Source organism: Primulina tabacum, chromosome 13 (assembly GCF_025594145.1).
Source record: "Primulina tabacum isolate GXHZ01 chromosome 13, ASM2559414v2, whole genome shotgun sequence".
Taxonomy (NCBI): Eukaryota; Viridiplantae; Streptophyta; class Magnoliopsida; order Lamiales; family Gesneriaceae; genus Primulina; species Primulina tabacum.
Window position 1 is genome coordinate 34,994,152 of NC_134562.1, and position 25,219 is coordinate 35,019,370.

At 35.2% G+C, this 25,219-nt stretch overlaps 2 protein-coding genes across 5 annotated transcripts; both read left to right on the plus strand.

Moving 5' to 3' along the window:
* LOC142522932 (protein kinase PINOID) lies at positions 1-2,304 on the plus strand. The gene is made up of 2 exons (XM_075626527.1): positions 1-969; positions 1,359-2,304. Exons 1-2 carry the CDS (start codon positions 410-412, stop codon positions 2,119-2,121), a joined length of 1,323 nt encoding a protein of 440 aa, XP_075482642.1. The 5' UTR covers positions 1-409; the 3' UTR covers positions 2,122-2,304.
* A 7,937-nt stretch (positions 2,305-10,241) lies between these two features.
* On the plus strand, positions 10,242-25,140 carry LOC142522480 (ABC transporter C family member 12-like). 4 transcript variants are annotated; one of them, XM_075625904.1, is made up of 27 exons: positions 10,242-10,382; positions 11,122-11,597; positions 12,079-12,257; positions 13,143-13,182; positions 13,628-13,778; positions 13,875-13,989; positions 14,079-14,159; positions 14,318-14,342; positions 14,579-14,635; positions 15,586-15,651; positions 15,817-15,891; positions 16,747-16,854; positions 17,003-17,137; positions 17,921-18,027; positions 18,123-18,216; positions 18,441-18,608; positions 19,121-19,261; positions 19,502-19,702; positions 19,849-19,947; positions 20,044-20,196; positions 20,445-20,821; positions 21,053-21,557; positions 22,284-23,040; positions 23,141-23,262; positions 23,619-23,864; positions 24,168-24,594; positions 24,832-25,140. In XM_075625904.1, the coding sequence occupies exons 2-27, from the start codon at positions 11,265-11,267 to the stop codon at positions 24,933-24,935; spliced, it is 4,866 nt and encodes a 1,621-aa protein (XP_075482019.1). In that variant the 5' UTR covers positions 10,242-10,382; positions 11,122-11,264; the 3' UTR covers positions 24,936-25,140. The 4 variants fall into 4 exon arrangements, with proteins under 4 accessions (XP_075482019.1, XP_075482020.1, XP_075482021.1 ...); XM_075625905.1 differs by having other exon boundaries at positions 10,247-10,372; XM_075625906.1 differs by lacking the exons at positions 10,242-10,382; positions 11,122-11,597 and having other exon boundaries at positions 12,180-12,257; positions 13,698-13,778.
* The last annotated feature ends 79 nt before the right edge of the window (positions 25,141-25,219 follow it).

The following is a 25,219-nucleotide window of genomic DNA, read 5'->3' on the forward strand; positions in this document are numbered from 1 at the left end:
CAACATGACTTAAATAGCCCTCAAGTTCTGAAGCCATCCATAATCACACACACGCACAACCTTGAGCTTAGCATAAGCCGTAATATTCCTTCCTTCCGTGTAATATTCCTTCCTTCCGTGTTCTCACCCTAATATCAATTCATTAAGAAGCTACGTAACTCTTTTTATCTTCTGCCAATCTACTTTTGAAATTCTCCATTTTCTATTTTCTCTTTGCTTCAGATCTTCCTAGGGTTCTTGACTTTGCCGATTCCTGTTATCTTTTGTACATTGTTCTTTTGTCACCGAAAATTCCTATTTTCCATTCTTCGTATCTGATTCTTGGACAACAAAAAAGATTGTCCAAAAGGCGTAAAGTTCCATTGTATCTGAAAAATTCGGCGCAGTGTACACGGAAACAGTCCGCAAGATGATAGACGAGTACCCAGAGAGGAATTTCGGGGAGTTGAATTGTGATCAAGGGGTGATTTGCTCCTGCAAAAGCTCGATGAGCAGTGACACCACTGTAAGCCACTGCACGAGCTTCAGCCGGCTGTCGTTCGAGCTCCCGACTAGCTCTCCTGAGCGGCAGGCGGCGATGAAGCCGCACCACTCGTCGGACACTTTGTTTCAAGCCATTCGATTGAAGACGAACCTGAGCTTCCGTGACTTCAGCTTGGTGAGACAGATCGGAAGCGGCGACATCGGTAGAGTTTATCTCTGCAGCCTCCGCGGCACCGCGGATGAGGAGCGACTCTTCGCCATGAAAGTGGTGGATAATGACATGCTGGCTTTGAAGAAGAAGACGCACAGAGCGGAGACTGAGAGGAAAATCTTGAGGCTATTGGATCACCCGTTTTTGCCAACCCTTTACGCGGAATTCGAAGCTTCGCATTTTTCCTGTGTTGTGATGGAGTACTGCGGCGGCGGCGATTTACATTCTCTTAGATATAAGCAGCCGCAGAAACGCTTCTCCCTCGGCTCAGCTCGGTAATATTTCGTGTGGTTCTTGATTATTAAAGATTTAAAAAGTTGAATTTTTTTAAAGTACCCATTAATTAATAAGATTCAGACATGTCTTTATAACGTAGTTTTCTCATTTCATATGATACTCTGTTGTATATGCTTTTGTTTGATTACGTAAAAAGGACCTTTCATTATTAGTGTTCTTTTCCTAAGCATGTGATCGCGATAAAGATAGGAAAAAGGGATTTAAAAATTGAGTAAAATTCAAACAATTATTGCCGCAAATTGACAGTAATAAATTTTTTCCTTTTTCTTGTTGAGTCCCCGTTTGAAATCTGAGTTTGCCACATTATGTTCTCTCTCTTTATTCTTATCCAGCAAGGAATCAGGAAAAAAATTTATCTTTTCTCCAGGTTTTATGCAGCTGAGGTTCTGGTAGCTCTAGAGTACCTCCACATGTTGGGAATAATCTACAGAGATTTGAAGCCGGAAAACGTGTTAGTGAGATCCGACGGCCATATTATGCTCACCGACTTCGATCTATCGCTTTGCTCCGCCGCCGTTCCGGCGGTTGAATCACCAAAATTTTCATCTGACGCGGTATCGTCTCCCAAAACCTCACGCAGCCCTCGTTTACTGACCCCATTCTCCTGCATTTCTAACCATTTTTTCCGCTCCAAGAAAATCCAAACTCTGGAGACCCACCGCCTTTTCGTGGCGGAACCCGTCGCGGCCCGGTCTTGTTCTTTCGTCGGAACCCACGAGTACGTGTCACCGGAGGTGGCTTCCGGTACGTCCCATGGCAACGCCGTCGACTGGTGGGCCCTCGGTATCTTCATCTACGAGATGATCTACGGAAGAACCCCATTCGCAGGCGCAACCAACGAAGCTACGCTGCGTAACATCATCAGAAAGCCTCTATCATTCAACCCCGAATCCCCATGCAGCATAGGTGAGCACCACGCCCGGGACCTGATATCCGGGTTGCTGAACAAGGATCAGGATAAACGACTCGGGTCAAAGAGAGGGGCGGCCGATGTAAAAACCCACCCCTTCTTCAAAGGGTTGAATTTCGCGCTGATCCGGACGGTGTCGCCACCTGGAGCGGCGGGAATCCAGAGCCACAACAAAACGACGGCGTTGCGTCGGCAAACGGTGTCGTTTAACGAGTTCTGATCCTTGATGTGATGGGGAGATGACAACATAATCGAGCGAAGTGATTTTAATATGATTTTTAAATTATATAACATGGTATGACTATGTTCAGGTTGGAAAGACATTTGTACAGAAAAAGTAAACGTAATTTCTGCGGTGAAGATCTTACATTACATTATTGTGGAATGAATCTCCAATCTTCCATTCTACGACAATAATAAAAAATAATTCTCCAATTATTATATTTTTTGGTTGGATCGGAGTTTCTTGACTTTGATGTGTTGTCGGTATACGAGAAATGTAGTAATATTATAATTATTTAAGTCCAACAAATGATTAAGAAACGTAGTTTATCCTCGGAAAATATACCACCTTTTCCAGATTTTATTTGATGTGTAGTTTCATGTGTGTTAATGCCCTAACTTCTTCCAGCATTTCTAAATGACATCCAAATTAAACGATACATGCAACTCTCATGGAATCTAAATATTTTAACACTATCCAATTATATGTGTGGGTCTAACTCATAATTATTATATTATTATTTGCCAAGAAGAAAAAAAAGTAGACCATATATCCATAAGTTAGCTCATGCTTCTGGTAACATAGAGGAGAGATGGGTACAATAATTGTCCTTGCTTGGTAGAGCGATCGAATCGTGATACTTGAGTTGCTGTGCGGTTTAAAGATTTGAGTTGCTACATTACCACCAGCTATAGTTTTTGGTAAAACGGTAAGCGCTCGGTCTTACATATCTAAGATGCGCCGCAAGGACAGTAGGAATCGGCATCATGTGGAACGTTTGAATAAAACAAGAGCAACTTTAACATCAAATTCTAATTTATATATATATATATATATATATATATATAGTCAACCTCGAGAAATTATATAATTTCAAAATAATCCAATTTAAAATTTTAATATCTTAATTATGTGTTTTTAAATAATCCATATAGTATAAAATCTTATAAAAAGTAATCTTACATAAATGATGTTATCACAACATGCAATTAAATCTCCTTCAACTATAGGGGACGATCGAATTAAATAGCAACATCATATTTTTCACCTGCCAATTTCCGATGAGATTATTTTTGCCAATGGTTCTTGCATTACACAATATACATAAAATCACAACTTTGGATGATCAATGTCCCATATAAATCGGAGCTTTCCAGCCAAATAAACACCATCTTCCCGCGCTGACCAGATACACTTTTTGTCGAAACATGGACCGCCCATCCAGTCTTTGCTAAACGCATCGAAAGCCTTGTTATACTTCCCCTGTGGCCACCACATATGACACGAGAACGATGTCACGAAAGGAATGGCGCAAAAGGTGAACGTAAATTCTCCGTTTGCGTAGAGTGTATGATAACCAAGATCATCGTCTTTTGAATGACAATGCAAAGTTATTGGACCAGAAGATGGACGAAGTTCGTTAACGATGCGAACTCTAATCTTGGTGAGTATCCAGCAGAACTTTTTGTCTGAGATCGTTGCCTGGGAAAGGCTTGCAGAAAGGAAGAGAAACAGCAAAATGTATTTCATCATATATACTATTGTAGAATTCCTATGATTTTTATTAGTTGGTTGTAAGTTAATTCTTTTTTATAGAGTTGAACTCTTTGTACACACAACATCGAATCGAGCAAGTAAATATTATTGTTATAATTAATAATATATTTGTCATCAAATTTTTATATTTTTTTTTTGACTTTGTAATTCATCACAGATTAAGATTACTCAAACGTACATATTTTGGGATTGGTTTTCAATCTTTGACCGATAATATTCAAATTTTAAAGACAATATTATTGCATCAAATTGTCCAAAATAAGATCATGGATTTATTAGATTCTTATATTACATCAAATCTGTGTCAATAATATGACACAAATTGAGGGGCCAAATAATTTTTTAAGTTCTTCTCTCTATTTTTTTTTTTTTGATACACAACATAGTGCATGTAGTTTAATGTAATCGACGAGTTCACTGATTGTCTATGTTGGGAGAGAATTGAAATGTGACATTTAGATAGAAAAATATTTATATAACTGAAAGGGAAAAAAAAAAAAGTTTGATAAAGATTTAAACGTTCGATCTGCGGTAATAAATAATTTTAAGCTTTCTAATAAATTAAGAAAAAATTATATGATTGAAATTTTTTTCTATCGACTTCGACTCGTCCTTGGTCCACAAATCGACTAGAAGTGAGACCATTTATAAATTCTTCTTGGATAGAAAAATATTCAAGCATAACCATGTTGTATTCAAATTTCAAAAAACTAGAATTTTCAGTGTAAAATTTCTTACGGTTAAGTGATTATAAAGGGTATAATAATTCAAATAAAATTGAATGGTGAAGCAAGGGAGTATTATGTATATTTGGTGAAATTGGACAACACACGGGGTGTCCATGTGACCAGCTGTCGACCCGGCAGGCCCAGAGCCCCGCTTTTATCCAGTGTCGGGCCCTGACCCACACTAATTCAGCAGCACCCGGTCGACTTTAACCAATCAGTCTTCTCCACGTGGCTTCTTAAAAAGGCATGTCTAATTCTTGTTGTTTCACACTTTTCCTCTGTTTCCTATGAGGATGTGATTATTCTCTTCCCTGTCACTAATATCCGTACACATATAAATTTTAAGCAAAGACTCATGTGAGACGGTCTCACGAGTCGTATTTTGTGACACGAATCTTTTATTTGGGTCATCCATGGAAAAATAATATTTTTTATGCTAAGAGTGTTACTTTTTAGTGTAAATATCGGTAAGGTTGACCCATCTCACCGATAAAGATTCGTGAAACCGTCTCACAAAAGACCTACTCAATTTTTATATGTTGCTCATCTAACGTACTCATTTTCTTGTCCATCAATAATGGTGATATTCATCTATTGAATGTGATGAAATATACCCAAATTGTATATCTAATAGATAAGTGTAATCTCACTAGTGGGCACATAAGAGTGAGCAACATATCAAAACTATATATATATATTTAAAATTTTAATGTGAATTTAATTAAAAGTGTGATTATTTTTATATAATAAGATATGTATATGACTATAGTTTTTAAAAATATTATTTTTTAGCTTTAATTTAATTTTATTTTTGAGTGGATATATATATATATATATATATTACGTAAGAGTGACATCGAACTCGAACTATTATTCAAGAAATCTCGGCACTCACTTGAAAGCCTCCAAACCATTCTTCCATGCGACATTTGGAATTTGGGCTCGAAAAAATTTCAATATATTAAAACTATTGGTTTCTCACTTGTCTACTTGACCCAATTGGTTGATGACGGCCAATTCTTTGTACAATTGAAGTCCAATTATACGTTTACCACTTTTCTCACTTTTATAGATTTTAATTCTCGTAAACCTTCGAACATCCCATAAAATTGAAACGATACGAGATTTTTCATTCATCGTACCCGCGTTGTCCTAGTTGTTATTTGCATCGATGGATTTAAATTTTTTCGAATGTATATGTCGTATACATTTATGATACTTTCGATTTTGGAGAATTTTAAAATTCATAAAAATAGTTGTTTATAAACTGAACTAAATCAAGTGAAGTTTACAAAAATATATTTCTGGATATGAGAGCTTTTTAAAGTCCTAATAACTCAGTTGCATCCAAGTTAAATACACTATGTGTTAATTGTCCCACATCGGTTGGATACAATACTTGTGAGTTGTATATATGGACTTGGACAATCATCCCTCCTTGAGCTAGCTTTTGGGGTTGAGTTAGGTCCAAGTGCCAATCTTAACTTGGTATCAGAGCTCGGGTTCCACCGTTATGTGTTGGACTGCCTATAGTTAGGCCACCCGTTCTGCCCATAATTGGGTCATTTGTAAACTCCACGCTCCAGATGTTCATTCCTGGGCGTGAGAGGGGGTGTGTTAATTGTCCCACATCGGTTGGATACAATACCTGTGAGTTGTATATATGGACTTGGACAATCCTCCCTCCTTGAGCTAGCTTTTGGGATTGAGTTAGGTCCAAGTGTCAATCTTAACACTATGCCCAAAATGATAAATTTTTTACTATCGTATTAGGTGGTCATATATGGCTCACCACTTATTTGATTCAGAAACCATAGATAGCTAACACTACTGTATTTTTTGTTCTCTTTTCAGCTCATGGCTTATTTTGGGAGTTTATTCTAATGGGTTTCGAAATTTTATCAAATAAAATGTTAGAAAATGGTATGTAGAAATTATAAAACACTTAAAATAAATCACTGTAAATATTACTTAAGTGTTTTATTAAAAATAACAAAAAAAAAAAAACGGTTTTGACATTTAAATAAATATTTAAAAGTGTTTTTGTCTTCTTTTTTTTTAAAAAAAATAATAGAATCGGAAGTTTAGAAACCAGAAATATTAAAAAGTGTTTTTGTTTTTAATAGCAGAAACAGAAGTTTAGAAACCAGAAGTTCTAACTTCAAAAAAACTATTTTTATAAGCAAATAATATACTTTTAAGAAAGACATTTTGGCTTTTAAATACATTACCCATCAAATACAAAATTTGTTAAAAGAGATTAATGAAGAGGTAAATTGCATCATGCCACCCCTTGCGAAAATTCAAAAGCACTAAAATTATCCCTGTAAAATCAATTTCATTTTAAACATTTTACTACTTGAGTTTTAAAATATAAAGATTAGATTTGTTTGATTTTTGAAAGCTTGTGAAAATACATTGATTTTAGGTAATCTTGTTATTTGCGATTGTGGTCTTCTATATTCTCAAATTTCATTTTAGTTATATTTCTTTTTTTATTTTTGATAATTTTAGTTATTTTTAATCAGAATTATTGATTTAACATTATACAAATCAACGTCTTCTATGGTCTTCTATTATTATTGATTTGACAATTCACACAATATAGCGCACAGATAACTGCATCTACGTGAATAAAAATTATGAAAGATCGGATAATTTTCACTTAATTATACTATGGCGAAAAGTTCTATCTCCGCCGGAAGGGAACATGACATTTCTCGACGGCACGACGTGGTGCATGGCCCGGCCGACGTGTCTTCTGTAGAACATGACATTACTGAGACATATGTGTGTTCACCCTTGAGGCCTTTCAACCTCGTCAAATCTTCTTAATTCGTCGTTGCTTAGAGGACATTCAGAAATATAGTATTTTTTTCCCCAATTGATGGCCTTTTTGAGGCCAAAAAAAAAAAAAAAAACAAGTGTATACGTTGAAGCTAACGTGTGATGTAACATCAACATTTTTTACTTCTCACATAAATTCTTATTTGATGATATCACAATTTTTTTAAATGACGATTGAATACGTTGGTAAATTTTCGTGTTAACACAATAATTTATAAAACACGCTAATTAAGTAAGTCGTGCTGTACAAACTTTGTGCCTACATATTCATCCAATAATGTGGGATAATACATAAATATAATAAATTGAAATGCAGCGCATAGATTTTTTTGTCATATTAAAATTTAATATATTATGTCATTCTTCTTATCTCTCTATCATAAAATATAAACTCAATTTAATCGGACTACTTTAAAACATTAACATTAATATCACTTATATTTTATAAAATGTCAATATCTACCGCATATCTATAATCGCTACATTTAATTATCCAACATTTTATTTTTATCATTACTTGATAGTAAAATTTATAATTCGTGTTTATATTCTTCTTGTTAATCAATTTTGTTTTAAAAAAAGTCACACTTAATCGTTTTGTGTACGATTGTATATTGTTAGTGTCACTTGTTATTAAAATCACCATTTTGTGTTTGTTCTTCTTATTCATCTATTTAGTTTTTTTTTTTTTAGACAGTTGCTCTCAAGCGCATTAAACGATGCTTAATGATCAACTTATGTTTTGATCGTTTTATACTCAAACAAAACATTTTAAAAAAACTTCAAGTTTATACGAGACTAATAGAATTTTTTAAAACATTCCCTATATATATTTTGTTCCTATTTTTTCTAAGAAAATAATAATATATATAAGACCGAATGTTTATCGTTTTACAAAAAGTTGTAGCTGGTGGTAATGGTGGAACTCAAATATTTTGAAACGCACAAACAACTCAAACATTACGGTTCGATCGCTGTAGCAAGTAGGGACAATTATTGCACTCAATAATCACTCTCTCAATAATTGAACTCATTGCAATCAATGAGAATCGAACCCGTGACATTGGCTCTAATATCAATTTTAGGATTGAGTGCTTACCGTTTTACCAAAAATTATAGCTAGTGGTAATGGTGCAACTCAAATATTTTAAACCGCACAACAACTCAAGTACCACGGTTCGATCGCTCTACTAAACAGAGACAATTATTGCGCCCAACAATATATTCTCGCTAAAATTGAACTCAAGGGATGCAATAAAATAGTGCCAACTCAATGCGACAAATTTTCGTTACCATTTGGGTTTTACCATCATTAATGTAGGTAAATCTTTCTTAAATTATGGAGTTAAAAACTCTACTAACAAAAGAAAAATAGCGATTATTTTTTCTCATCTCATAAAAAAATCTCATTTTTTAAAACATGAATATATATTATACTGGTTTGAAATCGTTGTTTATTTAAATAATGTAAAATACCAATAAATCTATTACATATTTTGATAAATTTTTGAATTCAAATTAAAAAAGAAGTAAATAAATATTTTTGATGAGAGATGTCACCCACATTAAAAAAAATATAAGTTTTAATTCTAGAAGACATAAAAAAAAGTAAGTTAAAAATAAAGTGGAGGTGCGACGAAAAAGAATTCACACAGCCCCCCAATTTCTAGGGATGTGGACCGCTGAAAGTGGGCCCCAACCCCAATCGAATCCGACTTAATAAAAGCTGACACCCAATCCCATGTTAGATATTTTTTTCCCCATTTCTTTTACTTATTTTGCATATTCGTTGTTTCCAAAAAATCACTGTTAACAATATATTTTATATTGTTTTTCATGTATAACTATGATATTATTTCATACTAAATTATTCCTAGAAGTAATAGGATTAAAGGCCGAACTGTACTGCTTAGGATACAACGGATCTCGTTTTCGACGTGAGTTACTCGGTTTGACACCATAATTCTTACTTGATGTAATGTAAATGATTGTATTACCGACGGAACTTGAGTATGAACCCAAAACTTGATTATCTATGACAAAGAAAAACTAATTTTGTCTAAATAAATTAGAAACACTATCATCAATTAGTATGATTCAAACATGACACCAACAAGTCGTGGGATCTTAACTTTAACTATCGAGCCAACTGCCAAGACCTCGTTGACTCTTTTATATTGTTATTAAATGGTAAATTGTGATAAAGTCATAAAACCAACATTCTCTTGGTAAAGAATATGATTTCTCACCCTTAACACGATTTATTTAAATATATTAATGTTTTTATTACATTATGTCATATACTCAATATGCAAGAATTACTTTTATTTATTTTATATAAAATAATCTTATATAAACTATAAAATAAAATCTTATATAAAATAAAATAATCTTATATAAACTATATGTCATATACTCAATATTTATTTTAGACAAAAACTTGTGTTAGACTGTCTCACGGATCGTATTTTGTGAGACATATATCTTATTTGGGTCATCCATGAAAAAAATTATTTTTATGCTAAGAGTATTAATTTTTGTTGTGAATATCAGTAGGGTTGTCGGTCTCACAGATAAAGATTCGTGAGACCATCTCACAAGAGACCTACTATTTATTTTAATGAAGTACGCATAAATATTTTAATAATAATTATAATTACAAAGAGGCAATCAGTCTGTTTTTTTTACATTTTTAAAATTAATTTTCGTGTTTTCACAATAATTTTTCATTTATCCAACATTATTGACTTGTAATAATAATGACTTGTAATAATAATGTAACATATCACTAAAATGCCTAATTAGCGAAATAATATTTTAAGAAAATATTGAATTTATAAAATGATGTAATTCCAAGAAAGAGCGATTTTTTAAATTATAAGATAATATTTTATATTTTGGATATTATTTATTTGTATGACAAAACAAATTTGGAAGCCGTAAGCAATGACGCCAGCAAAGGCACACATTCCTATCTCTTTCTTACATTTTCTTTTGTTTAAAATTTTGAATTAAATAATCATGTTCCAGGCTTCCATGATGTGGGGAGTGGCTGACTTTCGTTTTCTCATTCAAAAATTAGCGCTAAATGCAGTTATGGGACACTGAAGTTCAAGGTTCCCACAGGTTCTGATTCGTTTCGCAACTGTTGTTTTCGAAATGTTTTTGTGTCTGTAAATTCTTGTTCAGTGTTGCAGTGAGAATATGAAATATGGGATTTGAAGATTTAAGGATTCCCATAGCAAAATTTTCGATGTTCGTTAAGCTTGTTACGAAGATATGTTGAATTCTTAATATATATATATAAAGAAATGTGCGAACGGGCTCGCATGACTTTCTTCTTCGTCCTTGTTTAAATTTCTTAATTAATTCTTTGTTTGTGCTTGATCTACGAGAAGAATCCGAATGCGAGACTTCCCTTTTTTTTTTACTCTACATTTGTAGAATTTGTAATCCTTAATTGGAACCTATCAATTCCTTTTCTTGGATTATTTGACATTGTTTCTTCAAGGATGAAGATGCTTAGATTCTTTGAAACTAGGAGAAATTTGTGTATTGTGCTTTCGTGTTTCAAGAATTTATTTAGTTTATATCTATCTCTTGTGCTGTTTTTTTTCATGTTACTGAGTTCCGAAATAAGAGGTATGCAGCCTTTCCAGTATAGCGTAGGAATCAACAAATGATCATGTGTTCTGAAATACGAGCAGTTTTTTCTTTCGTTTTCTATAAGGTGAAGATTTTGGAACAAGTTTTTGATTTCGCAAAGGAGTTTTTTATGATGAGCTTTTAATTATTTAATAATCTAGATACACAACTCACCTGATTCAATAGCAGTTCCCGAGAATAAAGTTTTTTAGGTGTGCAGATAACATTGGACTATCAAAACCATAAATGGCCATTTAATGCATGCATCAGGGGGACTGAGTTGAAACCAAACTTCTCAAAACAAACAAGAATTGACTGATCAAAAATTGGTTGGCCAATTTTAATTGGACGTTGACCTGAAAGATGGGTTCTGACCCCTTAGTTTGGTTCTGCCGGCCAGTGGCAAATGGGGTTTGGTCTCAAGAAACAGATAGCGCATTTGGTGCTTATACCCCTTGTGCCATTGGCTCTATTGTGGGTAATGTATCCCACTTGGTTCTTGCTGGATTGTGCTTTTATAGAATCTGGATCATCAAGATCAACCCCCGAGTCAAGAGATTCTGCTTGAGATCAAATCTTTTCAATTACATATTGGCCTTGCTAGCTAGTTGTTGTGCTGCTGAGCCCTTGTTCAGATTGGTTGTGGGTGTATCAATATTCAATTTGGATGCAGAGACTGGCCTTCATCCTTTTGAGGTGTGCAACTTCTTCACATCAGTGTGCCGGTTTATGCATTTACATTCCACATGTAAATCTACTTGCATATATTATTATTTATGTATGGTTTTCATGATGCATATACAATTTGGTGGGTTGAATATAATTAGCTGTTACTTTCTATCTTTTAGATGAAAGAACATGTGATTTCTTGGTTGTGAATGTTGTGGCCCCCCTCATTCACAGCTCTCTTACGTGATTACCTTTCACTGTTGTCCTATGTAAATGCAAAAATATAAAGAACAGTATTTTAATTGTGCATATGCACATGAATATAGAGGACTAAACTTGCAATGTATTTATTCTGTTATCATACTTGGGTAAAACCCTTTATCCTCTAACATCTCTGTATTATGACTCCTCCTATGCCACATGACAGTAACTACTCTAAATCTTTGGCCATCCTTGTTCAAAAGGTATGCTGCGGATGTTTATCAGTACAACCATGTTTTCTTTGCAGATGGTTCAGTTGGGCATTGAGGTTATTGCATGGTGTTCTTTGGTACTTATGCTCATTACCGAAACTAAAACCTATGTCAAAGAATTCAGATGGTACATTAGGTTTGGAGTACTATATGTTTTGGTGGGAGATGCAGTGATTTTCAGTTTTATTCTCCCGCTCAAAGATTTTTATGCGAGGTTAGTTTTTTAGTCTGTTATATTTTGAAATGCACTGCTAAATTAACTAACAAATTCTCAAATCATTATTAGGCCCAAAATATACTTAGGAAGCTCGTCTTACTCTTACCCATTGTTTTATTTTCTTGGTGTCAGTTCTTCATTTAGTTGGGGGAAAGGTATGGACTATGATTTTCAATTTCTTAAATTGACCCACGGTTGTTACATGTACAAGAGTGAGCGTGACTCTTTTCCACATCTACTTCCCTGAAGATTCTGATGTTAAATATTGAATTTCCATAGTGATCACTATTTACTCTGCAAATTTAATGTGGATCAGTAGATATTCGTGATCAAATTCGAGAATACTGTGAATTGAATGAGAAGCATTCTAGTAGCTCCACTTTTGTGAAAATTTAGAAATTCTGTTTGGAATAATATCTTCCTCCATAGTTGATAAAACTCTTGTTCTTTCAGTCCAGCATGCAAATGTGTAATAGAATGAAATATCAAGGATAAGTGTCTTGTTCTAGTAGTCTCGACCATTTCCGATTTTACAATCATATGTTCAATTTTGAGTAACTATACTGAAATCATTGCCAAGTCAACTTGTTCTGAGAAATTCTTCATTAGATGCTTATACGCTTCATCCCGTAGAATGTTTTGAGATATTTTCTGTAACAATCATTTTACACATTTTCATTTATAAAGGGTAATATTTTCACGAATGAGCACCAAGAATTTCTTCCCGTTCGATGGGCAAGAGTGTTTTTTCCTTCTTTTTTCCCCTCCAATATGCAGATCTGAGGTGCAGCACACAACTAATAGAAATGATAATGGAATTGGCATGATATGTGCATCTGAAGTTTGTGAGCATCACATTTAAATATTTTATCTATTCTGCAGGCGTGTACAATATTTGTACGTCTTTTCAGCCTTCTTCCAGGTAAATAGTGTTTGTTTCCCTATGGTTACCTTTTTCCACGAGGGTCCTAATCACAATGTTCCTCGTGGTAGACTTTGGTGTGAGTTCTGTGCAGCTATGATGTTTATAGTGTCTGCAAGAAATTAACGTGGAACTTTGTCAAGTTAGCAAGGTTGATGCGTGGTTTCAATAGAAACTAAAATATTTGGCTTTATCATGTTATTTAGATATGCATAAACATCGATGTGCGTAACTATGATATAGAATCTGTTTCATTAAGAATGATATCAAAATGAAAATATATTATGCCTGAATCCATCATGTAAAGTTGTTTGGCCTCTGTGAACAATCGTCCTTTCCTGGAGCCCCACTATTCACACACCAAATCCTTTTAAGCTGAGCTCATATTGCTGAATCCTCAATTCACCAAATCACTTCGTGTTGAAATTATTTTTTTGTTACGCAGGTATTCCTTGGAATTCTTCTCATATATGTCCCTAACCTGGATTCTTATCCGGGATACACTCCTCTGCCAGCCGAGCCCATTGATGACTCCAAAAATGAAATGTCTTTTGGAGAGGATGTTTGTCCAGAGAGAAATTCCAACATATTTAAAAGTAAGAGAAAGACAATGGATGTCATTCTAGAAACTGCAATCATTGAACATTACTCCTTGTTATTTTCCAATGGTTATCACTCTCATTTGTCTGTAGGGATTTACTTCGATTGGGTGACTCCCCTTATGCAGAAAGGTTATAGAAAACCCATAACTGAAAAAGACGTTTGGAAGTTGGATTCATGGGATCGGACCGATACTTTGAGTATAAAGTTCGTGTCATATTCTTGCATATTCTTCCATGCCATTTGAACAGTATCTTCGTTATATTACCTCATGAATTGTAAAATAAACGATGCAGATTCCGAAATTCTTGGGATGAAGAAACTCAAAAATCAAAACCATGGCTTTTACGGGCTTTGAATCGTAGCCTCGGGGGCAGGTATGAAAACCTTGACAGACTAACAATTCCATTCTGATCTTTTTAATTTGAAGACAAATAGTAATATTCTGAATATTGCTTATTATAACTTAAACGATGCCTTATATCTTTGCGAGGTTGCCAGTCTTCATCTAATGAAAGCTCCTTATTGTTGACAGGTTTTGGTTCGGAGGCATGTTCAAAGTAATGTGAACTCCAGAAACAATTTTCCCTCAATTTCATTGGAATTTGCGTAGTATATTTGCTCAATCATATGAATGTTATCAAAATTGTGCCGAGTAAAAGTAACATGAATTTGTTGGAATGCGGCCGTTTGTCAGATGCATATGTTATTTCTCTTTCCCCTTCCACACCCCCCTGCTTGGTGATTCTTTAAACTATTAATTTGAATTTAAGTAACTCCACCTGGAAACTTGCAGATAGGAAATGATCTTTCCCAGCTTGCAGGACCTGTTTTATTAAACCATCTTCTAAAGGTATTTATATTTCATTGCCTATTCTTTTGAAGGCCGCATCTTTTTTTGAACTGCAAACAATATTTTTGTTCTCTTTTGACTTTCATAATCCCCTTTCTACAAGGATTTTAATAAATTAATAAGCAATCCTATATTGCTTTTGCTAAAACAAAAAACACTTGTTCCTACAATTAGTATAGCCAAGATGACATCCTCGATTTCCATGAGTTGCAAGTTGGTGCAATTACCGTGAAGTAAAGTCGAAATATGACACCCATGTTACTATCTAGCTTAAAAGATTGCACGGTTGCGACCAACTGTTACTTTTGGTAAAAAATAGCAAGCCTTCGACCCTTTAGTTAGATGTAGTTGTACTTGCATATTTCGTTGAATGGAAAAATGTCAAACTTCTCGTTCATTAAAAAGGCTTATACCCTCTTTTTTTTAGATTAACATCAGCTAGATATAAAAGAGGTTTGTTTGAATTGATGACTTGTGCAATTGTTCTCTTCTTCATTTTATTGGAATGTATCTTTTTCTAAACGGACACGCCTTTCCAAAATACATGGTATAAAGAAATGGACAGGATGTCATCAACTGCAATGAAAGAGATCTAATAACGGTCTTCCAGTTGGGTCTGCTGGATTAATTCTTCATCAAGAATCTTAAAATTATGCAACACAATCTGAAACTTCTGCAAAAAGAAAAAAAAACTGCTATCAGGAAATTATTGCTTGCATAATTATCATGTTTTCTATTTATAATTATGAAGGGGGCATGGATTAAATTCTTATTCGCTATAACCTAATGGCTAACCCGCAATGATAATGAAAACATCTGTAATGTTTTGTGTTGTTGATAACATTCCTTTTCACATGTACTCCATGATTCGAGCTAGGAAAGAGAATCTATTATAAACACTCGTCTTATGGGATTGAGGTGTTATCTGATTGAATTTAAAATGCCTGCAGTCTCTGGAACAAGGTGACCCAGCTTGGATTGGCTACATGTTTGCATTTTCAATTTTTGTTAGTGTGGTAAGTCCTTATTTTGATACTCATGTTTATGATGACCCTATTTTCCGCTATATATGTTTGTCCATAGATTGAAGCAAGCAGTGTGAACTTGAATTATTGTGCTTATTGAATAGAAGAAATCAGAGTGTGGTTCAGTTCCTGATGAAAAAACCTTGTTTGTTCCAGTCACTGGGAGTGCTTTGTGAAGCTCAGTACTTTCAGAACGTGATGCGTGTTGGTCTAAGGCTAAGATCCACTCTGGTAATCTCCTAAGGAATGTGCATGCATTGGTAGTTCATCTTCTCAAGTATAAGCACCGGTGGTTTATGGTCATTTATTGCATTGAAACATGTTAAATAAGTTGTTGTGCTTGAAAAAAACACTCAAATCGCGTGAAAAGAGAGTTTATCTTCTTTAGCTTATGTTTTGGTGGTTTATAGTCATTTATCGCATTTAATACGTTAATTTAAAAAAACCACTGTTTGAATTGTATATTTTATGAAATCCGAACCAAAGTCCAGCACTAAACAAGTCGAGAAGAACTATTTCTACGTGTTACCAATGGTTTGAACGTTCAAATTTAACAATTTTGTTCAACTTTTGAACTGCGTTAGGAATAGAATTTGAGGCCTACAGTTGTCTACTTGGAGGCTGACTTGTCCTAAAAACCCATGAGCCCAGGTACAACTCATGGGTTCTTTTCTTGGTTGTATCATCCCATTTTGCTTAATCCAGTCACCATATCCAATTTGGTATTGTATGTTTGTGAAAGACTAGTCCATATGAATATGGTATTGCCTTCAGAACTAGTGTACCAAGTTTGGATTTTCAGTCATTGCCCCATTGATGTTGAGCTAAATATGGTACTAGAAGTTAGCATAAATTTGCATGGATGGCTGATATATGAACGATGGAATAGTGTTTGAAGTGAACATTTCCAAAGTGACGAGTGATGATCTAATGTGTGCACAGTCTTGGAGGTTTTTTTTGTCTTTATGGAAGTTGAAAAAACGTGAATGAGGCATATGCATACGTCTGTAAATTTTTCTGTGGGATTTTGTGATTTGGCATTCTCCATGTTTAAGCTGTTGATAAAATCATGTCTTGTTATCACAGGTAGCTGCAATATTTCGTAAATCCTTACGTCTAACTCATGAAGCCCGTAAGCAGTTCCCATCCGGGAAAATTACAAATTTGATTACGACAGATGCTAATGCACTCCAGGTATAATTACATGTCAAGCTTTAAATTGACAAAAACATAAGTTATTCATCACTATTGACGTTAGAATATGTTGCACACTGGGCCCATTTTAACCTGTCATCAGCAAAGAAAGTACTACTTACTAATTTTTCCTTTCATTTTTTTGTAGCAAATTTGTCAACAACTTCATGGTCTATGGTCAGCTCCATTTCGCATAACCATGGCCATGATTCTTCTCTACCAGCAGTTAGGTGTAGCCTCACTCCTTGGTTCTCTTATGTTAGTTCTCATGTTCCCAATTCAGGTAAATTCACGTCTTTTCTGTTGCTGTCTTGCAGTAGAAGCTTCCTGTAATTGAAATATACTCCTAGACTGTGGCTTTCATATTTGTTTTTCTTCTTTTCGGAAATAAAAAAGATTAGACTAGATCAAGAATTGACATTATTGAGATTGGATACACTTTCGATGTGATTTAATTGTGATGTGTTTGGTTGGAGTGAGTTCCTCCCGTAAACATATTATCTCACCCGATAGAGGATGAATTTGCTAAGAATTTTAAACCTTAGAACTAGGGACAAATAAACCTAACGTGGGGGAGGGGGGGGGGGGGGGGTGGGTGTTGGTTGAAAATATTCTGAATTTTTTTGTGAAATGGAAATTTTCCCCATCAAGTCCATTCAATCACCCGTCGGTACTATCTTCCTCCCTCCAAACAAGATCTGAAGTCTATCCCTACCTTGGCCCTGAAGACATCTGTCTTGTGGATATAGAATATGTAAATGGGATGTTTTGTTTCTTTTTCCTTATCGTAGTGTTTATATTTTAGAAATAACATTGTCAAATCTTCTTGCAAGTGAGTTATTTCGCGACATTCATAATTTTGTCCACGATGACGTAGTTGCAGCATTTAATCAATGATATGACACGACAGGATGACATCATGATATTTGTATTCATTGTCAAACTGTCTGTTCGTATAAAGTATGAGTATAGGATGAAGTTTTCCTTTCCAATATGTTCATCCTATGCAAAAAAATATTTACTTGTCATACTAAATGGCATGTGTTGATTTATCTTGGTCAAATAGGCCTTTATTTTGAACAGGATGAAAAAATTAACGAAAGAGGGTCTACTACGCACAGACAAGAGAGTTGGCTTAGTTAATGAAATCTTAGCTGCCATGGATACCGTGAAGTATGAAATGCTTTGTTAGTAATTTCAATGATTTTAGTTCACACTCAAAAGATGTTAATGGTGTTCATTCTGATTCTGTACTCAATGAACTGCAGATATTATGCATGGGAAAGGAGTTTTGAATCAAAAGTTCAAATCATGAGAACTGATGAATTATCATGGTTCAGAAAAGCACAATTACTCTCAGCGGTAGGATGGTGTTTACAATTATCAAGAATTCATATTCTGGTTTGCTGAACTTTTCTTTTACCTCGTTCTTATTGACATGGGTTTGTTGATGAATAATGATAGCGTGTATCCAACACATTGGTGGTGTTCTAATTATTTTGAGATTTATCTTTAAAAAAGCTAATGGATCTTATGAACTGGTAGCAAACTGACCTTGTGCTTATGTCTCTTGTCAACTCTTGCAGTGCAATACCTTCATATTAAACAGCATACCGGTTCTCGTGACAGTTATTTCTTTTGGGATGTTTACATTATTTGGTGGAGATTTGACCCCTTCCAGAGCTTTTACTTCACTTTCTTTATTCGCTGTTCTGAGATTTCCGCTGAATATGCTCCCTAATCTGATAACTCAGGTGTGCCTTGATTTATCTCAATTTTATGGTGAATTAACTGTTGCTTGTTCTGAAACTCTGAACCCATTATTCATCTTGGATTGTTGCAGGCATAATAGATTAGTTTCTTGCAAATAATTTATTGTCCCTTGGCTGGCAGACCTGATATCTTTTTACTTTTTTGGAAAAACAGCCATACTTGATTGTACGATGTTTGGTTCCCACTTTAAGAGCTCCATTTTCTCTCTTCCTTTTTCACTCCAGATTTAATTTTTAGAGAAAGAGGTTTCTGAATAAAACAATCCGATTATGATAACCTTGCTATCATCTTGACATTATCACCTTTGCTTGTTTACTTGCCATATCTGTATTCAATTCTGGTGAAATGAATATCTGGTGAAATGAATATGTGACCATTCCACTAGTCCCCGCCTTATAGTTGGCATGAAAGAGAGAGATGATTTTAAATTTATTTTGGATCATATATATGGGCAATAGTTTTATTAATATCTTTACTCTGTGCTGTATTTCAGGTTGTGAACGCGACTGCGTCTCTGCAACGTCTGGAGGAACTATTCCTTGCTGAAGAGAGAATATTATTACCTAATCCACCTCTTGAACCAGGGCTACCTGTTATCTCCATCAAGGGCAGCAGCTTTTCATGGGATTTGAAGGTCCTTGTTTCATTCTCTCTTCTTGATGACACCCTGCGCAGATGTTCATTGTCGGTCTTTTTTATTAGTTCTAGGTTATAGCAATATAAGTTTTCCAGTTGATTTAAAAATACCAAATATGAATTCTTGATGCGGAAACTTCATGCTTACATAGTTGGATATGCGGTTGTCTCATCAATTGTCGCAATTTTCTTTTTCCTTTTTAAAAAATTTAGAATTTCTAAACTATCACTTCTACAGGCTGCAAAGCCCACGTTGTCCAACATTAATCTGAATATACCAGTTGGCAGCCTGGTTGCAGTAGTAGGTGGCACTGGAGATGGAAAAACTTCTTTAATATCAGCAATGCTTGGGGAGCTTCCTCCTGTTGGAGATGCCAGTGTTATCATCAGAGGATCTGTCGCTTATGTTCCCCAAATTTCTTGGATTTTCAATGCTACAGTGAGTTTATTTACATGCTAAATGGACATAGTTAAATCCTATGAGCCTGTTCATTTTGATCTTTAAATGCATAACTGCTTGTGTGTAAAACATTGTCGTTTTGATCCAGTTAATGCAGATTTCTGACCTTCACAGTACAATTTTAGGTGCGTGAAAATGTATTGTTTGGATCCAGCTTTGAACCAGCAAGATATTGGAAAGCAATAAATGTTACTGCATTACAACATGACCTTGATGTTCTTCCTGTTAAGTATCTGAGTCTTGCTTCAATTTGTTATTAACTGAGATAATTCTTTAGAACACGAACCATGTGATAGGAACTTATCATTCTTTTGTTACAGGCTTCTGACCTTACAGAGATTGGTGAAAGAGGGGTAAATATTAGTGGAGGGCAAAAACAGCGAGTTTCAATGGCTAGGGCCCTGTACTCCAATTCAGATGTTTACATATTTGACGATCCGCTAAGTGCACTAGATGCACATGTTGGACGACAGGTATATTCCGTAACAGATGACTAATATGTAGAAAATAGAAAATATACATAATTTTATGGGCATTTCGAACTCTTAAACACGTACATCTAACTCTTAAACATGGTATGTGCACCATTTACACCTTAAAGTGTATGGTCAGTTCAGACTCGAGATACATTTGTCCTAGCCTGCAATTTTCCTGCGTTTTGAGCGAAGCTTCTTGAATCTCCATGTTGCCAATTAAGTAAACGAATCTTCTTTCTATGTAGGTTTTTAACAGATGCATTAAGGAAGAATTGGGAGGCAAAACTCGAGTTCTTGTCACAAACCAGTTACATTTTCTTCCCCAAGTTGATAGAATAATTTTAATCTCAGAAGGTATGGTGAAAGAGGATGGAACATTTGAGGAGCTCTCCAAGAATGGTACTCTTTTCAAGAAGTTAATGGAAAACGCTGGGAAAATGGAGGAACATATGCATATCGATGAAAATGGAGATGGGATGAACTTTGACAGTAAACCTTTAGTACTTTCTTCTGATGAGGTGCCAACTAATGCAAACTCTGGCAATAAAAAAGTTGGAAAATCAGTCCTTGTCAAAAAGGAAGAACGAGAGACTGGGATTGTTAGTTTGAATGTTTTAATGAGGTGATGACTGAAAAATAATTGCTTGTTTCTTAGTTTTTTCATGGAAGTGGTAGATGCATTTCCTCACACTTAACTTGGTGACCTGTCCAATTTTAAATGTTCCAAGATCTGCATAATCAGCCAATTCTGTGATTTTTTTCCATTCAATATTGAATCCATCCAATTTATTCTATTTAACAAGTTGCAAGAATGACAGCATCTAGTTGGTTCCTTTTTCTTCTACTTTCTCAGGTATATAAATGCTTTAGGAGGCTTGTGGGTTGTAATGATACTATTTTCATGCTATACACTCATCGAAATTCTACGTGTTTCGAGTAGCACTTGGTTGAGTGTTTGGACAAAACAGAGCACTTCTTCAGTGCATGGACCTGGTTTCTATATTCTGGTTTATGCAATTTTGTCCTGTTCTCAGGTGCTAGTGACACTGGCAAATTCTTTTTGGCTGATCACGTCAAACCTTAGTGCCTCTAAAAGGCTTCATGATTCAATGCTATATTCCATTCTTAGAGCTCCAATGGCATTCTTCCATACCAATCCAGTAGGACGGATTATCAACAGATTTTCCAATGATGTTGGCGATATAGATCGCAATGTTGGTAACGCTATGAATATGTTTCTTGGCCAACTATGGCAGCTGCTCTCAACTTTCGTCCTCATAGGAATTGTGAGTGCTACATCTTTGTGGTCCATAATGCCCCTTCTCATCTTATTCTATGCTGCTTATCTCTATTATCAGGTTCTCTCTCTCTCTCTCTCTCTCTCTCATTTCAAGTGTTGTTGCCATTCATCTGTCTTTTCGTGCAATCTGTCCATAAACACGTTCTTTCTGTAACAGACTCTATGCCTTCTTGAGATTGATGTAACTCTGGATACATGACATAGGTTTGGATACAAATATGGTAGGGGAGGCTTAAGTGTTGGGATATATATGTCACGCAGACAGGAAATGAGGAAAAACCTTGGAAAACAAAATGGTTTTTCTTTTATTTGATTTGCCAGATAAAAATTCAGATATAGAGCTAAATTTATATGACAAGAGGAGAGACTAGGGTACAAATGTGGATTAAATAAATATTACGAGAGGACACATCAAATGTGTTAGTTTCTTGTATGATCTTGGGTTCAAGTTATACACCACATCCAAGAGAAGAAAGTATAAACAAACAAGAGAGACTAGTTCATGGAGGCGGATGCAATTAATATGTGAGTTGTAGAACCATTCAAGTTCAATCCTGCATTAGAATTAATTTAGGAGATTAGTTAAATTCAGTTGCTTATGTAGAACATAGAGATTCGGGTAGTACAAGACGGACCCTAAATCTGGAGTAAACTATTCATTGTATGATCGGTATGCTTTAGCCTTAACTTTTCTTTTACATAATTCACATAATATAATACCTCGTGAACTTTTACAATGTTTTGATATTACTTACATATCTTAATGGACTATAATCAACCACAGAGCACAGCCAGGGAAGTAAAACGTTTGGATTCTATCACCAGATCTCCAGTATATGCACAGTTTGGGGAAGCATTATATGGATTGTCGTCAATTCGTGCATACAAAGCATATGACAGAATGACAATTATTAACGGAAAAACTATGGACAACAATGTTAGATTCACTCTACTTAACATCAGTTCTAACCGTTGGCTTACAATAAGGCTTGAAACTCTTGGGGGTGTTATGATCTGGTTAACCGCTACCTTTGCTGTTATGCAAAATGGCAGAACCAAAAATCAGGTGGCATTTGCATCCACAATGGGTCTACTCCTCAGTTATTCTTTAAATATCACAACTTTGTTAAGTAATGTTTTGAGACTCGCTAGCAGAGCGGAAAATAGTTTTAATGCAGTTGAACGTGTGGGTACATATATAGATTTGCCATCAGAGGCACCGGAAATTATTCTGGGGAATCGTCCTCCACCTGGATGGCCTGAATCAGGTTTAATTAAGTTTGAAGACGTTTTCCTGAAATACAGGCCTGGACTTCCTATGGTCCTGCGGGGATTGTCCTTCACCATCTCTTCGTGCCAGAAGGTTGGAATTGTTGGAAGAACTGGTGCGGGTAAATCAAGCATGCTCAATGCATTATTTCGGATTGTGGAGCTTGAAAGGGGAAGGATCTTGATCGATAATTTTGACATTTCTAAATTTGGATTAAGAGATTTACGTGAAGTTCTAAGTATCATACCACAATCCCCGGTTCTTTTCTCTGGTACATATCATTGCTAAGCTTTTTATGTTTCTCCTTGACACTTGATCTGACACCGTCATTTATGTATCTGAGTGATTTTGGTCTACTCTTGTTCATGTAGGTACTGTACGGTTCAACCTCGATCCTTTCAGTGAGCATAATGATCCAGACCTATGGGAGGCACTGGAGCGGGCTCACTTAAAGGATGTCGTTAGAAGGAGTGCTATTGGTTTGGATGCTGAGGTAAAAAAAAAATCCACAGGTTTTATGAGTATTGCGGTTCAAGCAAAAAAATTGAACTAAGATGCTGCTATGAACTAATGAAATCATCCGTGAATTCTGTTTTTATTCCCCAGTTTGACTAGCAAACTTACTGAAGCTCAAACTGCATTTTGTTAAGCTTCAGTTCAGTGTTTTGTTTCTGATAAAAAAATAGATTTGCTATTTGTTGTCTTGGTGAAAAGATCATGGTAGGATAAGCTTACTGCCAAAATTTGGTTCGCGTCTTTAGCATAAAAAGTTAGAAGTAAATATTTATGTCAAAGGTGTTTCATTTTATGTGTTGTATTACTAAAAAAAAGTACTCGATCTGTATCAAGGTTCTAGAAGGAGGTGAGAACTTTAGTGTTGGCCAGAGGCAATTGTTAAGTCTTGCTCGAGCTTTACTTCGAAGATCACAGATCCTTGTTCTTGATGAAGCAACCGCTGCCGTTGATGTCAGAACCGATGCCCTCATACAGAAAACCATTCGAGAAGAATTTAAATCCCGCACGATGCTCACTATTGCTCATCGTCTCAACACTATTATAGACAGTGACCAAGTTTTTGTTCTCGATTCTGGTCAGGTATCAATCACAGTCAGTTGTATGCACGACATTTTTTTTCTCTATGATCTTGCATTTCTTCTTGTGAAACATTATCTTTGGATAAATATGGTAGGGAATCGTTTCTGACTTGATCGCGATACGCTAATTCCAAAGGTTATCACAATTTTAATAATACCAAATTTAATAATATTTTCATTGATTTCTAACTCATATCAAAGGTATATCATGATCTTAATGATATCAAATTCCACTATATATTATTTAATTTCTAATATCCTCAATCAGTGTTACTTATGGCGGTGAATCCATCTTTAATTACAGGTTCTTGAGCATGATACCCCAGAAAAACTTCTTGAAAACAGAGCAAGTGCATTCTCTAAGATGGTTCAAAGTACGGGATCTGCAAATGCAGAGTATTTGCGCAGCTTAGTGGTGAGAAAGAACATAGAGGGTAGGCTTGGACAAGAAGTGGGGTTGCAAATTGACGAGCAAACGAGACGACTGTTGTCTTCCCGTTGGAATTCTGCTACACGTTTTGCTCTGGCTCTCAGTTTCTCTTCTTCAGTAGAGGACCTTCGATTATTTGAGTTAGAAGATGATGACAGTGTCCTCAACAAAACAAAGGACGCTGCTGTGATCTTACATGAGGTTTTGGTGGGTAAACATGATAAAGTCATAGACGAGACGCTTGATCAACTTGAAGTCCCGAAATATAGATGGTGGTCGGCTTTCCACAGGGTGGTCGAAGGTGTGTTTTAATATTGTAAACGTGGCGCAGATTCTTAGTTTTGCTATAGTATACGTGCAGGATGCATGTCATTAAACTTGTATGTTTTATCCACGGAAAAGTGGAAAACAAATACCCAAAATCTAGCGCTTGGTTTCTTTAGTTAAATCTGCATTGATTATCTGGCGATGAATGTGACTAGATTCACATCATTTGAGTGTTTAATGGCTGATCAAGATTTGTGATTTATGCATTCAGGCCTTGCAGAGATGAGCAGATTGGCAAGAAATGAGATCCATCATTCAGAAATTGGCTTGGAGGACTCCACAGAAAACTGGGATCATCATCTTCAAATGCATTGATGCATTAGTTAGTTCATCTTGTATAAATAACTTGGGTCTTGCGCTAGAAACTTCATTTGCAGTGAACGAGAATCTGACTGAATACCCTGAACATGAACAATAAGATTTCAAATACTTGTTTCATTTAATATTCATTGTTAAAAATAATTATGTTTTCTTTATGACTCGTTATCATTGTATGTATTATATATATTTTATTATTTCATTCTACAAATATAATATATAATATAACATGGTGTATTGTAGCTATAATTACATAGGGAAAGTTGGTGTATGTTATCAAT

What these genes read in the sequence shown, in the direction of transcription:
- LOC142522480 (XM_075625904.1), top strand. Translation starts at nt 11,265, where the DNA reads ATGGGTTCTGACCCCTTAGTTTGGTTCTGCCGGCCAGTGGCAAATGGG. An exon ending in CTGGCCTTCATCCTTTTGAG is followed by an intron (nt 11,598 to 12,078) that starts GTGTGCAACTTC and finishes TTTTCTTTGCAG; the next exon opens with ATGGTTCAGTTGGGCATTGA. An exon ending in TATTAAACCATCTTCTAAAG is followed by an intron (nt 14,636 to 15,585) that starts GTATTTATATTT and finishes AAATGCCTGCAG; the next exon opens with TCTCTGGAACAAGGTGACCC.
- LOC142522932 (XM_075626527.1), top strand. Translation starts at nt 410, where the DNA reads ATGATAGACGAGTACCCAGAGAGGAATTTCGGGGAGTTGAATTGTGAT. An exon ending in TTCTCCCTCGGCTCAGCTCG is followed by an intron (nt 970 to 1,358) that starts GTAATATTTCGT and finishes TCTTTTCTCCAG; the next exon opens with GTTTTATGCAGCTGAGGTTC.